Source organism: Tetrao urogallus (assembly GCF_951394365.1).
Source record: "Tetrao urogallus genome assembly, chromosome: 6".
Classification (NCBI taxonomy): domain Eukaryota; kingdom Metazoa; phylum Chordata; class Aves; order Galliformes; family Phasianidae; genus Tetrao; species Tetrao urogallus.
Window position 1 is genome coordinate 28,239,702 of NC_136819.1, and position 24,118 is coordinate 28,263,819.

General features: G+C 44.4%; 1 protein-coding gene across 1 annotated transcript in view; it reads right to left on the reverse strand.

The window, feature by feature from the left end:
• Window positions 1-24,118, reverse strand: part of GALNT16 (polypeptide N-acetylgalactosaminyltransferase 16) — a gene marked incomplete at both ends in the record, with an annotated part of 59,615 nt that overhangs the window by 27,217 nt on the left and 8,280 nt on the right. Inside the window, one exon of the mRNA XM_079536807.1 lies at window positions 2,163-2,338. Within this exon, the coding sequence (XP_079392933.1) occupies window positions 2,163-2,338 (176 nt within the window). The remainder of the gene's footprint in view (window positions 1-2,162; window positions 2,339-24,118) is intronic.

Genomic DNA, 24,118 nt, shown 5'->3' on the forward strand with positions numbered 1-24,118 from the left:
ATTTGGACTGATGTGCTCCTATGGAATTGTGGCTTATTTTTACTTTTAACTACTCCAGGCCATGCTTAGACTAAATACATCACTGGACAGAATACGATTCATTTCTTACAGCCACTTGTTGTACTTCTACATTTACTTACCATTCTTCTATGGCTATTATTGGACTGTAACTATTTTTATCATCATGCTCAATTCTGCTAGTTTAAAACTATTCTAATCTATTGTTATTTTTCATTGTAACAAATTGCATTTGTTAAGGGTACAATGACTTCTTCCATCATTTTCAAGCATACAAGGAAACTTTCATAAAAAGCTTAGGACCAGACATATCACATTTATTATTGTTTCAAAATGACTCCATAGTTTAATGAATGTAAAATGCATGAAGTCACCAGCAAGTAGAAAAACAAGATATTGGTGTGCACATTATTTGAGACAGACTTTCCAAGTTCTCAGCATTATTAGAGCATCACAGGGAACAAATATGAAGTTTGTGCTTGTAAGCTGGGTCTGCCTTTGCTTTGGATCAAAAACCAGCTAGCTACATCTTCAGTTAGAATTAGCTTGAAGGAGGTAGACTCAAATATGCCCTATCTGAGCTTTGGTGCCTAAGGAAAAATACAGCAGTGACCAATTCATCCCCGACTCCTTGAACTGAGCCAGAGCCATTTGTGACAGAAGGAAGGGCTTTCTCAAACTACATCTAACTTGTACCAGCAGAAATAAGTCCTTATGTTAAGCTGTCATCACAGCAACCACTCCAATATTGCTACATGACATGGTACTCAAAAGCAACATCTCACTCTCAAACCAACCCCCCTGCAAATAGTAGGAACACGATAACAGATCTATCTGCCTTGATTATATGCTGCTTAAGGTGTCCCCATTGCTATAGGCAATCTCTGCAAAGCTGAGGCCTGAAGTAGCTATACATTTCCAGAGAACAGTATATGTATGTCTTTAGACTGAAGCACACAAGTAGGGTTTCTCACAAAAAGCATCCTCTGCATGCTACTACAGATCACAGATCAAAATAAATAATTTATCTTTGAAGGGTACTGGTTTAGGCCAGAACATGACAGCAGATTAACAGCAAACAGCAATTCTGCATGGCAGGGGGACTGCCAGTAACAGAGGACATGCACCACTGCCTCTGAGTCACCAGCAAGCCAATCCTGAATACTACACTGGGGAACAGAAGCACAAGACTTTCATCTAACCAAGGTCCCAGCCGCTTCCATTCACTAAGCACCCTGAGGGCTGTCAGTGCTGGCAGGCTCGCAGAGCTCCACATCTCTTGACACCCCTTTTGCAGTTTCAATCAAGTTAGATGCCTGGTTTCCTCTTCCCAGAAGTTAAGAGGCATTGCTTTGCAACACTACATCTAAGTTTCAAACAGACACCAGTGTTTCTGACATGGTTACTTCGCTCCTATTTTTTCTTCTTTGAAGTAGGCTGCTTTGCAATATTCTATTACTATCAAACCTATCATCTTCAAGGTAGTGTTATCTTTCTGTACTACAGAAAGAACAAAATAATTACCTGAGCTCTGGTAGTCATTTACAGATTAGCTTAGTCAGCAAAATAAATTCACTCCAGTGAAACAAGGACAGAACAAGGAGCACTCTGCAAGCCATGAAATATTCACTGTCTGAACATGAAAAGCTCATTATTTTCATCCCCACCTCAGCAGAGTTCATCCAAACCATAACACTCAGAACACACTAAACGAGATTTACACAGCCAGTTCATAGCAGGTGAGCAACACCAAAGTAAAGCAATGCTACAACAGCTGAGTACCTTGCAGATAGGACAGAGGCTCACTGAGAAATCCTGAGAGTGGGGGATTTTATGCAAAAAACAGCTTCCAGTCAAGCAATTTAAGCTACAATAGAGGAGCTATTCTGAAACTCAAATGCTGAAGTAATAGGATGGAGTTTAGACCTGGGAGAAGATATGCTAGAAAAGCAACAAACTAGGACTGAATTAGCCAGGGGTCTCCCATGCATTTGAGACCTTTCCAGATTAACCATGAAACAAAGTGACAGACCTTAGAGAAGAAAAGCTAAAACCATCTTCTGTTAACAGGGCAGAACACAGAAAGTCTCTGGACTCCCCACAGCAAGCAGCAGCCATGGCTTGGAGCAAGGGCTGCACAGTACCTGTAGTGCCTGGTGTCCCGTATGGGCCGGTCGCTGCTGAGTTTGTCACTCTCTAGCTGATTAAAAGCATGCTGGCGGTAGGGGTCTTCTCCAGCCTTCAGCAGCTTTGAGGACAGATAAGCTTTCTCATCAAAAGCCCTCCTGTTGTTCTTCTCTCCCTGGGGAGCCCTCGTCACCTAGAAAAGAGATAAGCATCAGGGAGAGCAGCTGATTGATGTTTCAACACTGGTAACACATTCAGATGTATACACTAAGGGAAGGGAGGTCATTTGTGACACATCTGGAGGCGGGTATGGTATGGAGAAAGGCAGGACAGGCAAGAGCTTGGAAAAGAAAGAAAGAAACCTTATGGATGTAATGTTACAATTGCCTTCTCCAAGGAAAATTGCAGGCCTTGCTACCCTTTGAGGTAGCTTGGTTGAGTAGCTTGGGTTGAAAGCTGCTTTTCTGATAGCCCAGGCAGAGCCAAATTCTCTGCAGCACTTGTTACACAGAACATGTGAGACTGTAGGCATTTGGAAGCTCTTGCAGACAGCACAGGTTTAAGAGCAGCTCCAGCCAATGCAGCTAAAACAGTATTTCGAGGAAAAATATTTTCAGCTTTTCGTCAATCACTACTGCATACAAACACTGTCACAGCTGATTCAGCAGGTTCCCCTCTGTGCCTCACCACCCAGTTTCACAGAACTCCAAAATAAAACCGAAAACTGCATATGACCATCCCCAGTCCTACACACAAGCTAAAACAACTGGGTTATCCCCTCTCCGCTCTCTAAAGGCTTAACTTGCCCTTCTTGGGTCATTGAGTCCACGCAATGCCAGCACTTGAGGACCATTCACTACAGCCACTGGTAGGGAAACTAGGATAATTCGCACAGCAAAAAAGTTGTTTAACAAACTGTCTATGGTAGCAGTTTGAAAGATGGAATCATGAAAAAGCCATAAAATGCTTCCAGCCTTGTACGAAGGTATGCTGGACCTCCCTAAAACTGCTGGAATAGACAGATTCTGACATATCTGCAACTCATAGAAAGTGGCAAGAAAATCTCCAGATCTCAAGATCCCTGTATAATCAATGAATATTAAGATGCTATAATTACAAAATAAACAAGAGAGTTAGGCAAAGCAGATTATGATAAAAAAGAGAGAATAGATAGAAAGCTTACCCATATCCTAAGCTCACTTACAAAACTCCAGCAGAGCAGGTCTCCAGAAGAGATCCTTCCCCCCTGGCAGTCAGCTCTTAAATGGGTCTAGGAGAGGTGGAGCCAGGCTCCATCCCTTCCTGCAGCACAGGTGAATTGCCTTCAGCTGTGCTCCTCTGGCTGACTCTTTGCTCACCTCAGGTGATCAATCAGAAGTTCAGGCCATGACTCAGTAGTTCTTATACAATCCCCCTATTTAAAACAGTTTGGATATCCTCTAATATTAGATTTGATCATGCTTCTTCCTCTGCTATATGACTACTTTTAAGACAGTTAGAGGACAAGAGACCATGGGCTGGTCATCAGTATCAGGCAGCAGTTCACTTAATCCATCTTAATAGGGTTGGTGACAACTCAAGAGACCCCGCACATGGCAAATTCCCGAAGCAGCAGAGTGTTTTGAGGTAAAAACGTCTCTGCACTCATCTCTGAGGGCTGTTCTGCAGTTCAGACAACCCTAAGAGACATGGACAGTGGAATAAGATGACAGTAAATGGAATTCAGTGTAGGCAAATGCAAGGTAATGCACATTAGAAGAAACAAATTCAACTATTCGTGCACACTGATGAACTGCAAACTGACCGTGACCACTCGTGTTACAGATCTGAGAAATTCCATGGACAGCTGAGCAAAACCTCAGCAGTCAGTCAGCAGAGGTGGAAGATAGGACAACAAGAGCAGACTAAGGACAGGATGGAGAAAACAAATTATCATGAATGCTGTTATACAAAAAATCAGTGACAGCTCAGCACTTGTGGCCACAGCACAGATTTTTGTCAAGCCAGACTCTGGAAATAAATTATTAGGGGATGAAGAGAAGCTAAAGGTTAAGATTATTCGGTTTGGAGAGAAGATGAATAAAGTGAGGGGGAAAAAATGATAGAAGTCCTATAAAATTATGCCTACTATACCCGAGGTCAACTTGATGCTCAGATTTCCCATTCTTATCGTAAAAGAATAAAGAAAATGTCTTGGCACAGGAAATAAAGCTGCATTACTTTCAGTACCAAGCAACATACTCAGTCACTGCACAATCAAGCTGCTGCATATGGATTTACTCTGGTTTTGGTTCAGGCATGCTTTAGCAGACAACCCTCTCTTCCACTGTTGCAGGCACCTCACTGGAGGTGCTGGCCCCTGCCTCTTGGACTCTTCCTTCAGGTTTTATCTTCAGCACAAGCAGGAAGATTGGCTCCTTTAAAAGCTGAAATGTTATCGTCTTTTAATTTATGCTATAAGTTATGTCAAACAAAGCTTCCAATTCTACTTCCCAACCTAGTAAACAACACTGATGTGAAGCAAAAGCCAAGCTAACCATGCTCCTTTAAATATTTTTGCGGTCACTCACTGGACCTTTCTACTTACTTCTGTCACCCCAGGCCCTGGAAAAGCAACAGCTGGGTTTGGTTTCTATTGCCACGAATGTCACACAAAATGCTGGCACAGCTGCAAGCCATTTTTTCACAGCACTGGGAGGGCTCCCCAGGCACCTCCCTTGGGCATAGGCCATGGCCATACTGTGCTATTGTCCCATGGGTGGCACAAGCAGGTCCATCGGTGCCCTTAGGGCAATGACACATTGACACTTGAACTATTACAGGTAATTCATCTAGCTAGCATAGTTCTGACATTACTTCTACCTAAATTTGATGTGTGAGTGCTAGGGTGCTGGGAATCAGGTGTTGGTTAAGAAAACCTCCCATCTTTATTTTGACTGGTACCTCTTCATACTGTCCTTAAACAGGAAAGAAGGGACATTTAGGGCATAATAACTTGAACAGTTTAGCTTCAATGCTGAGAAAGACACCACAACAAGTAATCAAACAGCTGATCCGCAGGCACCAAGAAGATAAAAGGGTGACAAATAGCAGCAGACTGAGATTTGGCAGGACCACATCATGTCAGACCAATCTTATTTTCTCCTGAAATGGAGTAATCAGTCTTATGAGTGTGAATAAGCAGTGGATATGACGTATCGTGACTTTGGTAAGGATTTTTATACAGTCCTATAAGATAACATTAGCAAGCTAGAGAAATAGCAGCCTTGATGGAAGTCATCATCAGAGCTGAATTGCCAGCTATTCATTGCCAGAGCAGGGGAGCAATGGTGTGCACAGGTATCAGGGGTTTGTTCATAACTGGCTTGGGTCAAAGAACCAAATAGCTTTATCAAACTCAAGGAAAATCCAGCAAAAACATCAGACACACTGGGGAGCCAGATTAGAACTGAAAATTATCTCAACTTATGTTTGTCTGAAAACAATACATAAAATTCAGTAAAGGCAAACCTCTACAGTTCAGCGGGACAAAACACAGAGGAAATAAGAGGAAGTGAGAGTTCTTCAGAAATTACAACTCATTATGCAGAATACAAAAACTAAGTTTAATGAGGAGAGGACAGCAAACACTGCCCTGGAGTTGAGTCCAGACAGTTACAAAAAAGCCTAGCAAAGTGAATATAAAGCTTATCACTAGAGGACTGACTTGCTTTCCTTCCCTAGAATATAGATGCTTGACTGCAGAACATTTATCACTACTAATTCAAAACTCACTTAACAGGAACAGCACAGGTTCTCCATGAAATAGTAGACAGCCCTTCACAAATTCCTTTGAGGTGGGCAGACTGACATCAACTCCCCTGCTTTCTCTCCCTTCGCATTAACTTCTCTCACTTCAGGAAAAAGTTGATGTAATCATACACGAGCTTTAGGTATGTTAAAGGCACGCTATGTACAGCTGAGTGCTAACTCAAGGCTTTTACAGAATCAATGGGACAGCTCATTGCCACAAGCTATACGGCTACACACCCCAGATCCCCATGCGTGAGGCTGAAACTACAAATGGGAGTTACAGGAGCAGGAGTGCCCAGTTCCTTCTGACACTGTGTGACAGACCAAAAAAAAATATCACTACATTAATGCAGAAGATTAACAGGCACTGGAAAACTGAGTGTCTAGACTAGGGATTAGCAAAGTAGCTTGCACAAACCAAGGTTTGACCCAAACACCGCTGTGACCTCCAACACAACTCACATACCAACATTTCAGGAAACAGTGTAAACATTCTAGTCTCATTTCAGTGCTTCTCTTTCGTACATACACTTTTTCCTGTCAGTGACAGAATGGACCTAGTTGCTCTCCTGATGTTGAAAGCACATCGTTATCTGTATTTTGAGACAGTTGAAGGGACCAGCAACTGTTTAAGCAGTGAAAATAATACCATAAGCAGGGTATTAAGGGAAAGGAATTAATGCCATGCATGTCTGTGACAATTTGAGGACTTAATTTCTCAACTAGCATAGTGATACACGTGTAGGCCTGTAAGTCCTAAGACAGCAAGACATTCACCCATGTATATTGTTGTTATCTGCCTCTGGATACAAACACACCAATTCCAATACTGAGAAAATAGCCACTAAAACTAGAGCAATTTGGGAGCTCAGGGTCCCAAGATTATTATTTATTTTTTTTTAATTTTTATTATTATTTTGCAACAGTAGGGTTTGCCAAATTCAAAAAGGATAACCATATTCCACAGGCCAAGAGGAATCATTACTCATCCAGAGTAAGGTCTGCAAACCTCTCAAAAGTCACTATAATTCATCATTTTACAGTTACTCTGAAGTTAGCCTAACAGCAGTATTATACAACAGGATGTGTACTTTGCAGCTTACACATCTTTCTGGGATTATTTAGTCTAGAGAACAAAAGGCCCCAGGGAGAAATCACAGCAGCTTTCCAGCATTTAAAGGAGACCTACAGAAAAGATGGGAGATGCTCTTTATCAGGGAGCATAGTGACAGGACAAGGGGTAATGCCTTTAAACTAAAAGAGGGTACAAGTCAGATTAGATATTCAGAAGACATTGTGAGGCTTTGGCACAGCTGCCCAGAAAAGCTGAGGATGCCCCATCCATGAAAGCATTCAAGACCAGGTTGGATGGAGATCTGGGCAACCTGATCCAGAGGAAGGTGTCCCTGCCCATGGCATAGGGTTGTACCTAAATGGGCTTTAGGGTGATCTATCACACAGCCTACACCTCCCTTCCACCATCCTTTCAGGCCGAAACCCCTTCAGCAGAAGTGTTCCCCTCTGAACTGGTTCAGTGCTAGCTTCTACTCTTAGGATTTAGTTACCAGCTGGCTGGCTGAGCACATCACCTCCACTCAGAGCAAGTCACCTCTGTAAACCACTGTGGAGCCACTGGTATCCACAACTAAGATTTTCCTGAATGAACTCACTCCTCTAGCTCCGTACTCAGCTCCCGTGACCTGATGCTAAGCCTCAGAGCAGCACAGCACTGCTACCAGCAACCAGGCTGCTGAGGAGTGCAGCAGCACTTGGAGATGCTACACATGGACTCTGAATGACACAGTGTTCAGAAAGCTGCAGCAGATCCCAAGAAATTCCCAGGAGATCTGGGAGTACTTGCCAGGGAGCAGGCTCCTGTTGATGGGCTGAATCTACAAGATGTCTCAAATGTCAATTGCCAGAGGCAGCTGTTTCAGAGGGGGTGTCACATTCCCTGAGGGGGTTTATGAATCCCAGCATTCACATGGCTGTTATGCCTCATGGAATAACTCATATACTTCCCCAAAAAATTGCACAGAATACGTAAAAAGGCTGTGCCTAGCAGCAGTATGGCCTATTTTATTCATGCCTTGTCTAACTGTGTAAAGCATTTTAATGTGGTTTAGGAAGCACGCTCTTAACGTTTCATAACAGAAGTTCTGTAAGAGAAGTGACCACAATTAAATAGAACCATCCTCTTTTTTGTTTGTTTGTTTGCTTGAGAAGTACAAGTGCTGACAGAGGAGCAAAGAAATTGATTTGAATGTTTTGTTCACATATTGCACAAACAGGAGTAACACAGTAGAAGAAGTAAAGCAATTTGAACTGATTAGCTCCCACACCAGAAAACTGGTCACGAGAGATTTTCTACTGGCATCAGCTCTGGACTATCTTGAGTTCTGCTACCTTTTCCAAACTATGCTGGAGGATTGGCGATGGGTCCCCACCAGAACCTATTTTCATTGCCTACTCTAAAGAAGCTATGGCCAATAAGCTGCAGCTGCCAGCTCACAGGTGTTCTTCAGTACTGTGACAAACAGAGCTGTAGCCTCTTATGACTCTAATCCAAGGGACAGTGTAAGTAAGAAGCATAGAAAGTCTGCTGAGGCCTCCTTTTCAGTGCTGCAATTTGCTCAAGATGCCTCTGCATCTCCCTATTGTTTTCCACTGCTCCCTGGTATTTATTCCTTTTGCACACACAGAGGCCCTTCTCTGCTCTACTCTTGTTTTAGCTCTGAGAATTTCTGTCTCTGCTGTCATAGCCAGAAAGTCACAGGAGTCTATCCAGCATTTCTGACTTGTTTTTCTTTCCTTCCCTCAGCTTCACCAAACATTAAACTGTTGATATGGAAAGCATCCTCAAGCATCTGGCTTGAACAGGTTGAAATCCTGTAAGAGGCCAGAAAGGAGAAATAAATATTTTTGGGTGTTTGGTTTCCACAGTGACCTTCTCCCCACACCCATGACTTTCTGGACACCACTCTCATAGCTCCCTCCAAGAGAGGCACAAGATGGCACAGTGTTTTCCATGGCACTACCTTCAGTCTGGAAGTAGCGATCATCACATCCTCACATGGTGTTTGTCACAAGCAGCTGGATGTTCTACATTTCTGGTGTAAAGGATTTAGAAAGGGGATGATGCTGACCTGCAGGTCACAGCAATGGGTCGATAGACAAGGACTGACTGCTACATTTCAAACAGACTTGCCATGGTTCATCCTACCACAGTCTTTGCTTTCATGTCTAAGAACTGACAACCTTGCTTTTGAGGCAGCTACGTGACCTCTACCTAATGATCCTATTAGACATCTTGTTAGTGACTCTGTAGAGGAACATTCTTATGATACTTTATTTTGACCTTGCACGTCCTTATCTTCAGGAGAGTGAAATGTTTCCAGAAAGAACACCTTGATCACTTTGCCTAGGTCCCAACAGGTATTCAAAGCAGCATAGGATAGCACCTAGCTGACCACCAGAAGTAATGCAGCACACAAATAACAGCACTGAAGCAGACAGTCTACATTCATTTTGCAGACAGCAGCCAAAAGAGTGCAAGGTACATAATGCCATGCTGGTTATGAGCTCAGCATTGCACATAAACAAATCATTTTCACATGCAGAGACTGACCTCAGTATGACCTAAACTCACTCCATCCCCATGTAAATTAAGAGTCCACACATAAATCACAACACCATGGCTTTACTTCTGGATACAGTCCACAGTTTGCATTTGCCCTGCCTGATGTATACTCACTGTAAAATGGAAACCTTAGAAGATGGAACTTATTTTACCCTCACATGACAAGTGCATGATACTGACAATTATGCTCTCCTGCTAACCAAGACAGATTTTTCCCTACATTTAATAGGAAGTGACCCTATAAAGCACATACATCTTTGACCCAGCTATGTAATTCTTGAACAGGTCTTGAAGAAGTTAGCATAGTCTGGATCCTGCAAAACCTTCTGGCCCAGCTAACCAGAAGCAAGAATATATCGCCCATAATTGGAGAGAGGGGAGTTGATGTCTTGGGGCATCCTTCGAGTTTTTTGTTTTTAGTGTTATGTAAAGCAACAGTGGAAGCCAAAAGCACTTCAAACAAAGATGCCTGAGGGCACTCCCTTCCAAAAAAGCTCTGAGGAAATAAAGCTGCTCGGAACCATAGAAATCCAGGCCCCAGATGACGTGAAGCAGTTGCCAGCGCCTACTTCTTCTCTGAGTTTGAAGCCTAATGCACACAGATGTCCATTATGCAAAACTTAAAAAATTATGCGACAATGTTTAGTTTTAATATATTTATGGCATTTACATACATTGAATTTATATAAACACCCACATGTCCAGACACACATACATCTGGCTTAGTATTCACTTAATCTTCATCTCATTCCCTGGAGTAGAGGCATATTTTTCCCTATTTGGTTAATTCTATTGTAACATGAACACCACTGTATTAGCTGACAGAAATTCTTCACTCTTCTACATTTCTCTCTGAGAAAACAACAATATGAAGAAAACCCTGAAAAAGTGAGTGAGGGGAAAGTCTTCAAAATGACTAGGAACCAGCAGGAGAGGGGAGAGCGAGGTTTCTGAAGTTGTTTTTCCCAGAAAACAGCTCTTGTTGCCCAATTGCACCTATCTCCATCCATAAATATCTATGATAACATCTGGCATCAGGGAGAAGACAGACATGACAGCACACTATGAATACATAAAGGACTAGGCAGTTGATGCTGGCACCCCTACCAGAACAACAGTACTGTCAGAGGTCCCAGTGGGTGACTGGGGATGGGTACTTCAGGGAATGAAGTTTCTCTACAGAAAATTAATGGCCACACAGATATGAAGCCGTCTGCTTTCTGACATCTGTTCAGCATCACCTCCCTAGCAAAAGCCATCTAGGTTTCTTGTTGTATACAGGAGTGCTGCTTTGCATTTCATATGTGGTTTGTAAAAAAAAAAAGGTACTAGAGGTTGTTGCATTTGTTCTTCCCCAAAAGCATCCCTGTCTCTGTAGACATATAAACACCTTCAGAACTTCACGGTGTCCAAATAATTTTGAATGATTAAAACAAGAAGTAGCAGTGTTTTGTTATTTGTTTAAGTGTTAGATGTACTGAGGATACTCAGTACTTGAACTCATATTTATAGCACCTCACTTTACATCAAGACATATTTAATGCCCTCTTGGTTACCTGCTAGCACCTACAACATCAGTAAGTCAGTTCAAGTGGGTGTGGACCAGGTCTTCATTAAATGCTTCAGCCAAACAAATTGTTTCCCTATGCCCACTCCCCCATCTATGCTGTCTTCACAGACGTGTGTGCCTCCTGTGCTGCTGCACTAATCTATTCCCTCTGAACTCAAGTGACCTACTTGAGCCTTTTTCTCCCAGTGAACCACAGCTGTCTAAAGTGACAGATGCAGCCACTGATATTTTCATAGTGGAGAAAGCAACTTCAGATCTGCTAAGCTGGCAGTGAGGGGCAGTGCTGTGTTATTCCCCAAGCAAACAGAAGGCAGAAGTCAAGTGGCATGGAGAACAGGAGGCTGAGAGTAGGCAGTTGAAATGGTAACAAAAACTAACCTCCCCCAAATGAAGTCAGGATACTATATTTTTAAATCACCGCATACCTCAAGACAGAGGGGAAATGAAACTACAGTAGCCCCTAGCCTTCCACAGAGAACATACAGCACAGAATATGGACAACATTTAAGAAGATAGCCTACATTTACATACTATTTTTCTGAAAAGCTGTGAAGAAGTTTCCTCAACAGTAGCAAAACCAAGGATTTAACTATAAAAAATAAATAAATAAACATCAGAAAGCTTCAACAATTAAGCAAACAATATTGCTTCCCCCAAACATCCTCGTCTCAACTCCTGCAGTTGCTGCGTGCTTCTTGCTAATGCAGACAGCAGTGAACTAATTACTTAAGAAATGAGCAGAAGTCAGTCAGCACTGCTCACCCAAAGCATTAAAAGATTTAATTATATTAAGCTTGGGGCTCATTTTCTTAACCTTCAAGATCATGATGAAAGAGCTTTTTGCTAAGGCTAGAGAAAGAAAGTTGAAGTACTTCTTTAATCATTCATCCTCAAGAGTCACAGCTTTAAAAATGGAAGATTAAGAATAAAATAGAGCGGCTTTGCAACTGGCCAGTATTCACACTCTGGAGAAGTGCTGCATCATGTACAACTGAGACAGGAAGACAAGGGGACACTGTGATACCCAGCCCCACAGCAGGAGACAGAAACTTCTCCTACCGCATTTCTGTTGGTGGATCTTGTTCATTCACAGTTCTGAACATTATCCAGTTCAGAATCAACTCTCTCCCCTCCCCACTTTAAGCCAGCTCTGAAAGAGACCTTGTGATATACAGCTTCTGAGATAGCTGCAGTCTCGTGGGCTCAGCCAGCTGGAATCTGGCCTCATGGAGCAGCTCTCCTGGCTGGGGTACCGACCTGGTCCCGTAGGCTGGCCCTCAGCCCCATTCCATTCAATTAGAAACTGCATGGGGCTCATCTTCCCAGGAAATAACATGTGGGTAGGACACGACCTTGAGGAATTGAGTAATTTACCATAATGCTCCTCATATTAGCTTTTGAGCATCACACAGAAAGGCTCTTGGCAGGACCTGATGGTTGGGAGCTGGCCAAGCCCAATATTAAAATGCAACTTGTCCATAAACAAACAACACAACTGGTGTTTTACAGAGTCACCTGGTATAACATTGCATACCACTGTTGAATCCTGGCCTGGTTTGTTAGGGAAGTTTACAAATGACCTTCAGCTCACAAGGCAAAGACTCATATACTGCAGGTTCGAATGTAAGACCTGTCCTCAGGGACCCGTTCTAATGCTCTTTCTAAAGTGACAACGGATACAGTGTATATGCACCCATGATTTATTACAAAATTAGTCCTCCTGCACAAGGCAGTTCACTCAAATGCATTCCCTGCCATATATTCAGCTCTGTAGCATGCAATAGTCTTCTAATAATGGAAAAACTCATTCTCTGTCAGTGAAGATTTGAGAGTTTCAGGTCATTGACATTTTGTTTAGAAGCCAGAAGAAATCCGATTTAATTGATTGATTAATTTTTCAGTTACTGCATTACCCCAATTCCAGGGCTCAGCAATCAATCTGAGCTGACAAGACCCTCACAGCCATGCTCTGCTCCTGCTTGGGTCTCCATTTGCAAAAACTAATTTATCTCCCCAACAGCAAATTTAATCAAGGATGGTGAATACCAATGAAAAAATCATGCAGTGGGCTTGAATATGCCTCTCAAATATGAAAAAAACTGTGTTACACATCCAGGCCTCTGTCACTCTAGACTTCCATCACATTATGAATAGCAGTTTCCTCTGCAGCCTGCTTTTTAATCACTGTCAACCAGGAAAGAGTTGTGTATATAAGAAAGAGTTGAGCCTCAGAAGCAGGTACCATAAAAATACATACATCTGAGTCTCAAAATACTCTGGACAGGTTATGACCAAGCTATAATTCATGGAAACCCACAGCTCCCCCATACACCAAGCCCCACAGTCTCTCATATGGCCACTTGCCTCATTCTGCGGGTGCAAACTGCATCCAAAAAACCTCAGTGATTGCCATATGACCTGTGAGGATCTTTAAAACCCATTACTGCATCAATTCCCATCCAATATAAACAGCTCTAATCTTGTTACTTTTGAATGTTTGTGGTCAGCAAAAACATAGCTACACAGAAATCTTGGCCCACAGCTGTTTTTTGGGTTGGCTAAATGATAGGTCTGATCAGGCAGATTTTGAGAGCTGATATTTTTGTGTTCATTTATTAAACAGTAAGTCTGACATTTTTCTCCGCTTACTCCACTAGGGAGTTTTTGCCTAAATGTCATTTGCAGCAGGTTCTCAGGAGGCCTGCAGTCAGGTGTTGTTTCCTCCACACAGCCAAGAGCATTCCTGAGAGCCTCTCCCTGCTATGGCTGTTGAGCCCCATTCACTTCTTTGGGCAGTGTGATGCCCTAGCCACTCCTCATTGCCTAGAAGCACAAGCAGGTGCATTTTTCACCACTCAAATTTATTTCACCAAGGAGATGCACAGTTCCAAAAAGCCACCAGCACTGTGACAGTTAGGGCATCTTGCCTAGGTTTTCAGCAGCCTTCCTAAATATGAAGGGAAAAGAAAAAGTATATACATATAATCCTATCATCCATTCCACAAAAATCACAGGGTTACTTAAGAGGCTGAGCTCTGCTTTCTCCTTGCCAGTTTTTCAGAAGGCAGCACAAAGCACAAATGTTTTGTTCACACTCATAAGAACACAGCACAAGATGTCATAAATTACCAATGAAATCCTGGTGACAAAATTCCCAGTCACATCAGCAGGACAGGATTTCAGCCACAATACTATATGTAAACAGAGAGAAATGCACAGACACTCTACCAATCAAGGCATCAGTTTTCTGCTATGTTTGCCCTAGGAAGGGATTGCGTTCAGAAAAAAATTCTAAATAATATGTTTTTAAATAGCCTTCATTACAGAGATGACATGTATAAATGTCTAGATGGAGACTGTGGAGGTAAGCTAAAGGATAAATGCAAAACAGTTTGTTAGATACACAAAGCCTTCCAACACAACTCATTTTCTCCCAAATAGAAAAAAGAAAGAGACATTCTTCACAGATCCACCTCATTCCTGTTGGGTTTTAGTTTTTCTGGCTCCAAAAGGGATTGTGGAGATGAACTAACATGAACAAAGGAAACTTGCTGACAGGTTTGTTCAAAGCAAGTTCAAACAAATAATTCATAAAGCAAACAGTAGAGCTATGGTTACAAGCATAGGGATACACAGCACTAAAGTTTTCACATTAAAAAAAAAAAAAAAACACAACAAAATCATGCACCAAAATACTTGAAAGAGGGAACAAGATGAGAGAGGTCTATCCTTTAATGAGAAAAGAAGAGCAAGAAAAGGAATAGATTGCAAGTCTGTATTACAGTCTGCAATAGGCATTTCTTACCACACTTGTTTGGGTGTAAAAGACATTCTGAATAACAACTTGGAACATAGCAGGATGATAGAGTGACAGCACCCAGTCCATCCACTCACCCACATATCCTAGCTCAGGTTGTCTAGGGCTAACACTGCTGAAGGTGCTGAAATAGCAACACACCCAACTCCAACAGAGAGCAGAACTCCTTAGCAGAGCAACACCTACCAAATAAAGCAAGCTTGGTGGTTCAAAATGAGATTTTTGATTTTTATTTTTTTTTTATATGATGTTTTGATCAATACAAAGAGTAGCTGCCACTCCAATGGCTGCAGCTGCAGGATGTGAGCCAGAGCACACACAGCAGCTCTCATACCCACCAAGCGACGCACGCTAGCCAGGGTTCAGTAAGGTGCCAGGGCAGGATTTTTCAGTTATTCCTCCCTGATCAACAGAGGCTAATCCAACAAGAGCTGCTGTGAAGCCTGTGATGAGAAATGTACAAAATTCTACAGGAGCACATTCTTCAGCATCTATCTACCTTACGTGAAGGGCACTTTACTGGCAGTCAACATATGCACTACTTAGAATCATAGAATCATAGAATCACCAAGGTTGGAAAAGACCTAAAAGATTACCCAGTCCAACCGTTCACCTATTCCCAATAGCTCCTACTAAACCATGTCCCTCAACGCAACATCCAGTCTTTCCTTGAACACCCCCAGGGTCGGTGATTCCACCACCTCCCTGGGCAGTCCATTCCAGTGCCTGACCACCCTTTCTGAAAAGTAATACTTCCTCATGTCCAGCCTGAATCTCCCCTGCCGTAGCTTGAAACCATTCCCCCTGGTCCCATCACTAATGACACGAGAGAAGAGGCCGACCCCCAGCTCACTACAACCTCCCTTCAGGAAGTTATAGAGAGCAATAAGGTCTCCCCTGAGCCTCCTCTTCTCCAGGCTGAACATTCCCAGCTCCTTCAGCCTCTCCTCATATGGCCTGTGCTCCAGACCCCTCACCAGCTTCATTGCCCTTCTTTGAACACGCTCCAGGGCCTCAATATCTTTCTTGCAGTGAGGGGCCCAAAACTGGACACAGTACTCGAGGTGCGGCCTCAGGAGTGCTGAATATAGGGGAACAATCACCTCTCTGCTCCTGCTTGCAACACTGTTTCTGATGCAAGCCAGGATGCCATTGGCCTTCTTGGCCACCTGGGCACACTGTCGGCTCATGTTCAGCCGAGCATCAATCAATACCCCCAGGTCCGTTTCCTCTACGCAGTCCTCCAGCCACACCGCCCCAAGCCTGTAGCGTCGCCTGGGGTTGTTGTGGCCGAAGTGCAGGACCCGGCATTTGGCCTTGTTGAAACTCATCCCATTGGCTCCAGCCCAGCTCTCCAGCCTGTCCAGATCCCTCTGTAGGGCGTCGCTACCCCCAGGCAGATCCACGCTTCCAGCCAATTTGGTGTCATCTGCGAATTTACTGAGGGTGCACTCGATGCCCTCATCGAGGTCATCTATAAAGATATTGAAGAGGACAGGCCCCAGCACCGACCCCTGCGGAACACCACTCACGACCGGTCGCCAGCTGGATTTGACTCCATTCACCACCACTCTCTGCGCCCGGCCCTCCAGCCAGCTCCTTACCCAGCCAAGAGTGTACCCATCCAAGCCTCGGGCTGCCAGCTTCTGCAGGAGAATGCTGTGGGAGACAGTGTCAAAGGCTTTGCTGAAGTCTAGGTAGACCACATCAACAGCCTTTCCTTCATCCACCAGATGGGTCACTAGATCATAGAAGGAGATCAGGTTGGTCAAACAGGACCTGCCCTTCATGAACCCATGCTGGCTAGGCCTGATCCCCCAGTCACCCTGCACATGCCGCATGATCTCCCTCAAGACGATCTGCTCCATAACCTTCCCTGGCACCGAGGTCAGGCTGACAGGCCTGTAGTTCCCCGGATCCTCCTTACGACCTTTCTTATAAATGGGAGTCACATTGGCAAGCCTCCAGTCATCTGGGACCTCACCAGTCAACAAGGAGCGCTGACAGATGATGGAAAGCGGCTCGGCTATCACCTCCGCCAGTTCCCTCAGCACTCTTGGGTGGATCTCATCTGGCCCCATCGACTTGTGACAGTCCAGCTGGAGCAGTAGGTCTCTGACTGTTTCTTTCAGAATCGCAGGGGGGTTAGTGTGCTCCCCGGCCGAGATTACCAGGTCAGAGAGAGGGGTATCCTGAGGATAACTGGTCTGACTTTTAAAGACAGACGTAAAGAAGGCATTCAGAACCTCCGCCTTTTCCTTATCCTCAGTGGTCACATTCCCAGCCTCATCCAGCAAAGAGTGGATATTCTCCTTTGTCCTCCTCTTACTGTTAATGTATTTATAAAAGAGTTTCTTATTCCTTTTCACACCAGCAGCTAGGTTAAATTCAAGCTGGGCTTTTGCCTTTCTGATTTCACCTCTACACATCCTAACAACTTCCCTGTATTCATTTTGAGTGGCCTGTCCCTCTTTCCACAGGCGGTAGATTCTCTTTTTCTCCCGGAGCCTCAGGAATAGCTCCCTATTCATCCACGCCAGTCTTCTTCCCCGCCGGCTCATTTTGCAGCTCAGGGGGACTGCCTGCTCCTGCGCCCTTAAGACTTCCTTTTTGAAGAGCAACCAGCTCTCTTGGACCCCTTTGCTTGCTAGGACTGAATGCCAGGGGACTCCCCCTATTAGTCCCCTGAACAATTCAAAGTCCGCCCTCCTGAAGTCCAAGGTAGCAGTATTACTATTCCCCCTCCAGGCTCCACCGTGAATCACGAAGTCTATCATTTCATGATCACTCTGTCCAAGACAGCCTCCAACCTCCACATCTCCCACCAAACCTTCCCTGTTTGTGAACAGCAGGTCTAGTGGGGCAGTTCCTCTCGTGGGCTCTCCGACCAGCTGTATCAGGAAGTTGTCCTCTACGCATTCCAGAAACCTCCTAGACTGCTTCCTTTGTGCTGTGCTGTACTCCCAGCATACGTCAGGGAAGTTAAGTTACTTCTTGTAGTTCTCTCCCTTACCCCTTCCTTCCCAAACCAACATTAAAAGAGATATTGGAAGTTGCAGAGTCAAGCGCTCAACACAAAGGGCAATCCTGGATTACAAGCCTCAGCACATAGTTCTGCTGTGCACATCCAGTATAAGCAGAAAGTGGCATGGCTGCCCACAGTGATACGCCAACCTGCGCCCTAACGCGTGAGACAGAGCTACCTGGAGTTCAGTTACCATGATCCCTTTTCTCCACAACAGCATGCAAGTTAGAATGAAAACTAGCAGCACGTCAAAAGCATCCAGACCACATCCCTGGTGACCTTGCAGTTCCTACTCATCTAATGCTAGAGACGGTATTCAGGAAGAACCAGCTTGTGACTTGTGCCCTGAAGAAGCTGGAGCAGCAGCAGGCACAGAACTCTTGCACGACAAGAGGCAGCATCCCTCCACACACACACTGTGCTCCTTTCAGGAGCATCCCCCACAGAAGGCTGAGAGAAATGAGACCTGTTTTCCTAGGCAGCATTTTGAAGCTATACCACTGCTTGGCTAGTGCTTCTTCTTCAAAAGCCATGCCTTCTTGGGACAGATTTTCCCCTCCTAACATCACCCTCCACAAATACAGTGGGGCTGCCATGTGCCTCCATAACTGCCCTGCTGGAAATCCTATCTCTTTCTCTCCTGCCCTATTGCCTGGTGCTGCTGTACTTTTTGGTGATGTTTGTGGAGGAGAAGAGCTACCACAATGGCAAATGCAGTAGGGGTTCTTTGGAAAAATTTGCTCCATCTCAGCCAGAAACTCCAATATCTCTGCTGTTGGCACCTCCTCTCCTGTTTCACAAATTTTAAATGGATAAACATTGCCCATAAGAGTGAAAACAGAAAACAAAGCATGAGAACAAAGCAAAATTCAGAACCACGCCATACCAGGAAGCTGAAGCGCCCTTTGCATTCTCCCAGGCCTTGAAGGCAGGCTTGCCATGGAACTGAGTGCAAACCGAATCTAGGTCTTCTCCACAAATCTGATGAGGTCAAGGTATTCCTAACTCAAGACAGAGGATATTCCAATACCCATCCCTTGGTTACCCACTTCCGCTCAGTGGCACCACTGCCATGCAGTGCATTTTTCCCCTCTATCGCCTACGCAGAGAGTGAACAAGCAGCCAGAGACATGCACCAACTGCTCCCAGCCTGCCTCAGGTGTGGGAAACAATAGCTCTCCTAACTGGAAAGATCCCAAGGTAAGCCTGCTGCTGTTTTCCTTCACAGCATCATTTTCTGCCTCTGGCCGTGGCAGAGGCTACAAAGCCTGAGCTCATAGTTGATACAGGCCTGCTTTTCAGATATTTGTTACCATAGCAATACCATAGGAATTTTTAGTTTGTTTCGTTGCCTTTGTTCATTGTTTGTTGTTATTTCTTTTTTAAGCTATGTACTCATCAACGGCAAATGGGGCAGTCCCCAGTAATGTGAGATGGAAATTAACACAGCACAACCTGCTAGCTGGGAGCATGGCATGGGCCTCTGCTGCTGCCTCCTCACTGCGATTGCAGACGGCTGCCCACGCTGCTCACCCAGCACCTGCTCCCAGCTCACTGTCACAGCCTGCCCACGCTGCCATGCCTCCTCACCGAGCTCATGCCAGCCTCTCCCAGGACAATCAGCAAATTGCTTCGAGCTTGCAGCTTTTCCTCTAAACAGTCTTTCTCCCCAGACATTTTTCTCCCCCAGATCAGCTTATGGAACTAGCATGAATAAAATAGGAGCAACTTCATCATTACTACAGCCTGCTTCAAGGGTATGGGAGTGATCTACAGAAGTCAACATACAACTGCTGTAAGGGTGTTTTCCCGAACTGCCATACCAACATACATTGGTTAACAGCGTGGTTTTCGATGCATTATTTGTAGGCTACTCCAAAAGACGCTCCAAAGATTAAATAAGCTGACTGCCAGAAATTCACCCTCAGCTCTCCTAGGAAGTATAAATGCAGTCATGTTCAGACTTAGGGAAACCCAAGGGAGAACCCTTCCAGAAGGCAAGGGAAAAAAAAGAAAAAGACCCAAATTCTTGGTCCATTCAGGCAATTCTGGAAAGCTGCCCCTTTAGCAAACAACGCCCTGAATTCAGTAGAGCAGAAGAGCTTAACTGCTATTTTCTAATGAAGAGTGTGCTGCTAAGCTAAACAACAGAAAACCATCTCACAGGATCAGGTCTTCGTAATGTGTGTTCATTATAAAAAGGAGCAATTTTTGAACAGCTGTCCCTGTGATTTGCTAGAACTCACCACCTCTGCATGCTGGTGTGCTGTGGATAAATGCCTAGCGCTCTCCTTGCAAATGAATCATAGAATCACTCAGGTTGGAAAAAAACCTTAAAGACCATCGAGTCCAACCATGACCTAACCATACTACCCTAAATAACAACCCTCCACTAAATCATGTCCTTGAGCACACATCCAGGGATGTTTTTAAACACATCCAGGGATGGTGACTCAACTACCCCCCTGGGGAGCCTATTCCAGTGCTTAACAGCCCTTTTTGTAAATAAATTTTTCCAGATATACAACCTAAACTTACCCTGGTGCAACTCGAGGCCATTTCCCCTCATCCTGTCACCTGTCACCAGTGAGAAGAATCAGTCCTGAAACACAACACTGCGATGCTAGAGGTCAGGGGTTGATATAAATCTGTCAGTCATGCAGAACAATAGAATAATTCCATTAAACAAGAGCAGGACAGTACCTTTCAAAAGCCTTTAATTACAGATTAGTGAAGAAATCATGTTTCCTTTTGCAGAAAGGGATCTTCCTCACTGAAAGTGTAATTGTAGTGTGCGATGGAGTGCTCCAAAAGTGGCTGCCTTGCAGAGAAACAATCAACACAGACCACGCACCACAACAGGTAATGCAACAGCAACTTCTCTCACTGCATTAACCAGTGTTACACAGTTCAAATCCTACTGTGTAAAGTCAGACATGAGAGGTTCTCTTTTCTCTTGATATCTGAAAGAGGCTCATTAACTGGGAAACATCTAACAATCTCATGGCTTCAGATGCTACAATTTGACTTAGCTGTCACAAGCAGCCGTTCACTTACTGCAGTTTTAATCTGCAATGGAGTTGAAAGTACCTCTCCGTTTTTTTGCTAGTGGAGCCTCTGTTCAGTTCTAGGTTGTTGGTGGGAACATTTAGCTGCTCCATGGGGTGGCTGAGGGCCAGTAGTTGTGAGGGTACCAGCCCATGCACTCCATGGCTCTGGGGAATAGGGTCTACGCAACTGCAGATGCCATGAAACTCAGTTTGCAGCCAAATAAGAATAAAATCCTGCAGTTCCAACTCCTGGTCCCTCCAGCTCAACCATGAGAGTGCTCTTCCATCTCTGTTTCCCCAGACCTATAGCATCAAGACAGCCATTCGATCATGTCGCAGCATGCCAAGTAGTTTAGGGATTTACCAATAATGATCCAATTTCAGATTTGCCTGTAGGCTTGTATCAAGCTGTTCCAAAGCTTAAGCACACTCTGTATGCATAAGGTGACACAGAGGGATGCAGAGCTGAATCCTAAACATTTGACCTGCCTTTTGACTTCTGGAAATGGATGGGGAAAAAAGCCAGGGCAGTTCGCACCACCAAAGCAGCCTTGCAGGAGGTAGCAGATAGTGAAAGATTCTTCCAAGCAGCTGCACAAATTCAGAATCCAAGACTTGGTTGTGTTACCAGCTCAGACATCACCTCCCATTAAAGAGGGCTCTACCTACTGCAAGTCAATGCTCTCCTTCTGACAGCAATGCTGCATCTGACAAAGAAGCCACCCCCTTCTGGGCAGTCCCCACACAGGAAGGAACCTGGCCTGGTTCCATCTCTGGGACACTCCCAGAAAAAGAGAAATCTAAGAGTAAGGAAGACAACTCAGTCCCAGGAGCCACCAATCACCTGCACTTTCTGAAGAACTCAGGGGCTTGTATAGTAAAAGCATCCAAGGTGATCCTCTGCTCAACAAGGAGAGAATAGTGCCAACAAACCTCCCATGTCAGACAGACTGATCTAGTTTAGTCTCTTAGTTCAGACAGTTATTTCCATTTCCTTGGTAGATATCATGAGGCATTCCTCTGACCTCCTGTGGTTTAGCTCAGGAGGTCAAACAGCTTGTCATTTCTTCTGTACCACTCCAGTGCAGTAAGAGTAGTAGTAAGAGAAACATGAGGTCTCTGTGGGTCACTACCTGAAATAAACCAGGAAAATATTTATTTTCAGAGATGATGAAAACTCTCTGTACTGAAAAAAAAGTCTCCAGAAGTTGTCACAATTAAAATATCATTATGCACTTGCAGCTGGGCTGCAACACGAACCTCAAGCCTGCCAAAGTACACACATACAAATCTCCCTGGCATATTGTTCAGAAACTATGCATGTTCAGAAATCATGTAGTTTCTGCATGAGGGGACACAAAAATGAGAGGAGTAATGGATGAAAAAGATGGCAGCCAGCCTACCGCCTGTACCATATGCACAGACATTCCTACAGTCATCCAAAGGTGGACAATTTTAATATTTTTATTTTTAAGTCTTTTTCCTTTGCTGCTCTTACAAAGAGACCTGGACTCTCTATCACTCACCAGCAATCTTGTTCAATTCTTCTGCTACAGACATATGATTTCTGGCAAGAAGTAAAGTTGGCTAGTAAGATGTTCATACAGAGAAGGGCTGAAAAAGTTTACAGATTTCATATGTTAACAAAGCAGCTGACTTTCAGACAATCCAGCAACACTTGTAGTTCACAAGAATGGTCAGCCTATACTATCTACTGGCACAAATGGAGACATGCTTTCACATGCTTCCCAAAATCAGCACAAAGCAATTAATTCTCTCTGCCCCTTTGTGCTCCACATTCTCAATCTGCAGATTTGGAGCAGTGCTGCTGACATGAGGCTGCAAGGTTAAGGCTTTAGCAGCACTGAGCAGTATTACACGATTTTTCTAAGACACTACCAATGAAAGGATCACAACAAAGAAGTCTTGCAGAACTGTTAGATTTTTTTGGGCCAGTGGGTTCTAGGGAGTTGAGGATGAGTCACAGGTTCAAAATAAAACCACCACCTACTAATCCTTTTCCATTCAGTCTCCAAAGACCACACACAACTGTCTGACCTACTATCAGAGGCAGCAATGACACAAGCTAGCATCAGTGCCCTCAGTACTGGTGCCTCCGTAACATGACACGCTGCACTGCACTCAGCTCCACCACGTGCTCTTCTCTCCACAGCAGGGACAGGTCAGTCATATCCACAGCAATATATCTGCTCCAGGCTGGTTAGTTGCACATGCCTTCAGGTCAGTGAGCACAGCAGGGGTTCAGGCTACCGCAGGATCATGAGCAGCTTTTGGTGGAAACACTGCCCTGATTTAAATCCATTCCCTCTAAGCGCAAGGCAAGGAGCGTATAGTGGGGTAGCACTGCTCAGCGTCAGATGTCAACAGTTTGCCATGCACACAAGCCTGGAGTCTAGTAGGGACTGCATCCTCCTGTCTGTCCCTTCCCTTTTTCTGATTAAGACCAGTTCCACTTTCAGTCATCATCCCAGTGCTCTGCAAACAGAGAAATCTCTTCAAGCCACCAGGACTCAACTAGCCAGAAGACTAACCAATACCTTGGGAGATGTACCCAGGAACAAGGAAATGCAAGCATCACTGGGGGACTGATGAAGGGTGTATCCCAAAAGCCAGCTGGTAAGGATTACTTCACCCATGTTTCCTGACATCTCAGGCACCACCTTTGCTGGCAACTACGAAAATCTGGAGAAACAGCACAGCCCATATTAACCTGCAGAGCAAAAGATAACAATAGCACATTCATAGAGCAAGAACAGTAAGTAAGTGCACCCAGGTTTTTAAATAAAATATTCTTACTTCTTTCAGCAAGCTGTAAGAGCTGTTTATCCCTTCTTCCAGATGAATGGGAAGAAGGAGTGACCAGCAGGGACGGGGAGGTGATTGTCCCTCTCTACTCTGCCCTTGTGAGGCCCCATCTGGAGTACTGTGTCCACGTCTGGAGCAGCCAGTACAAGAAAGACAGGGAGCTGTTGGAGAGGGACCAGAGGAGAGCCACAGAGATGATCGGGGGGCTGGAGCACCTCCCTTACAAAGAGAGGCTGAGGGAGCTGGGCTTGTT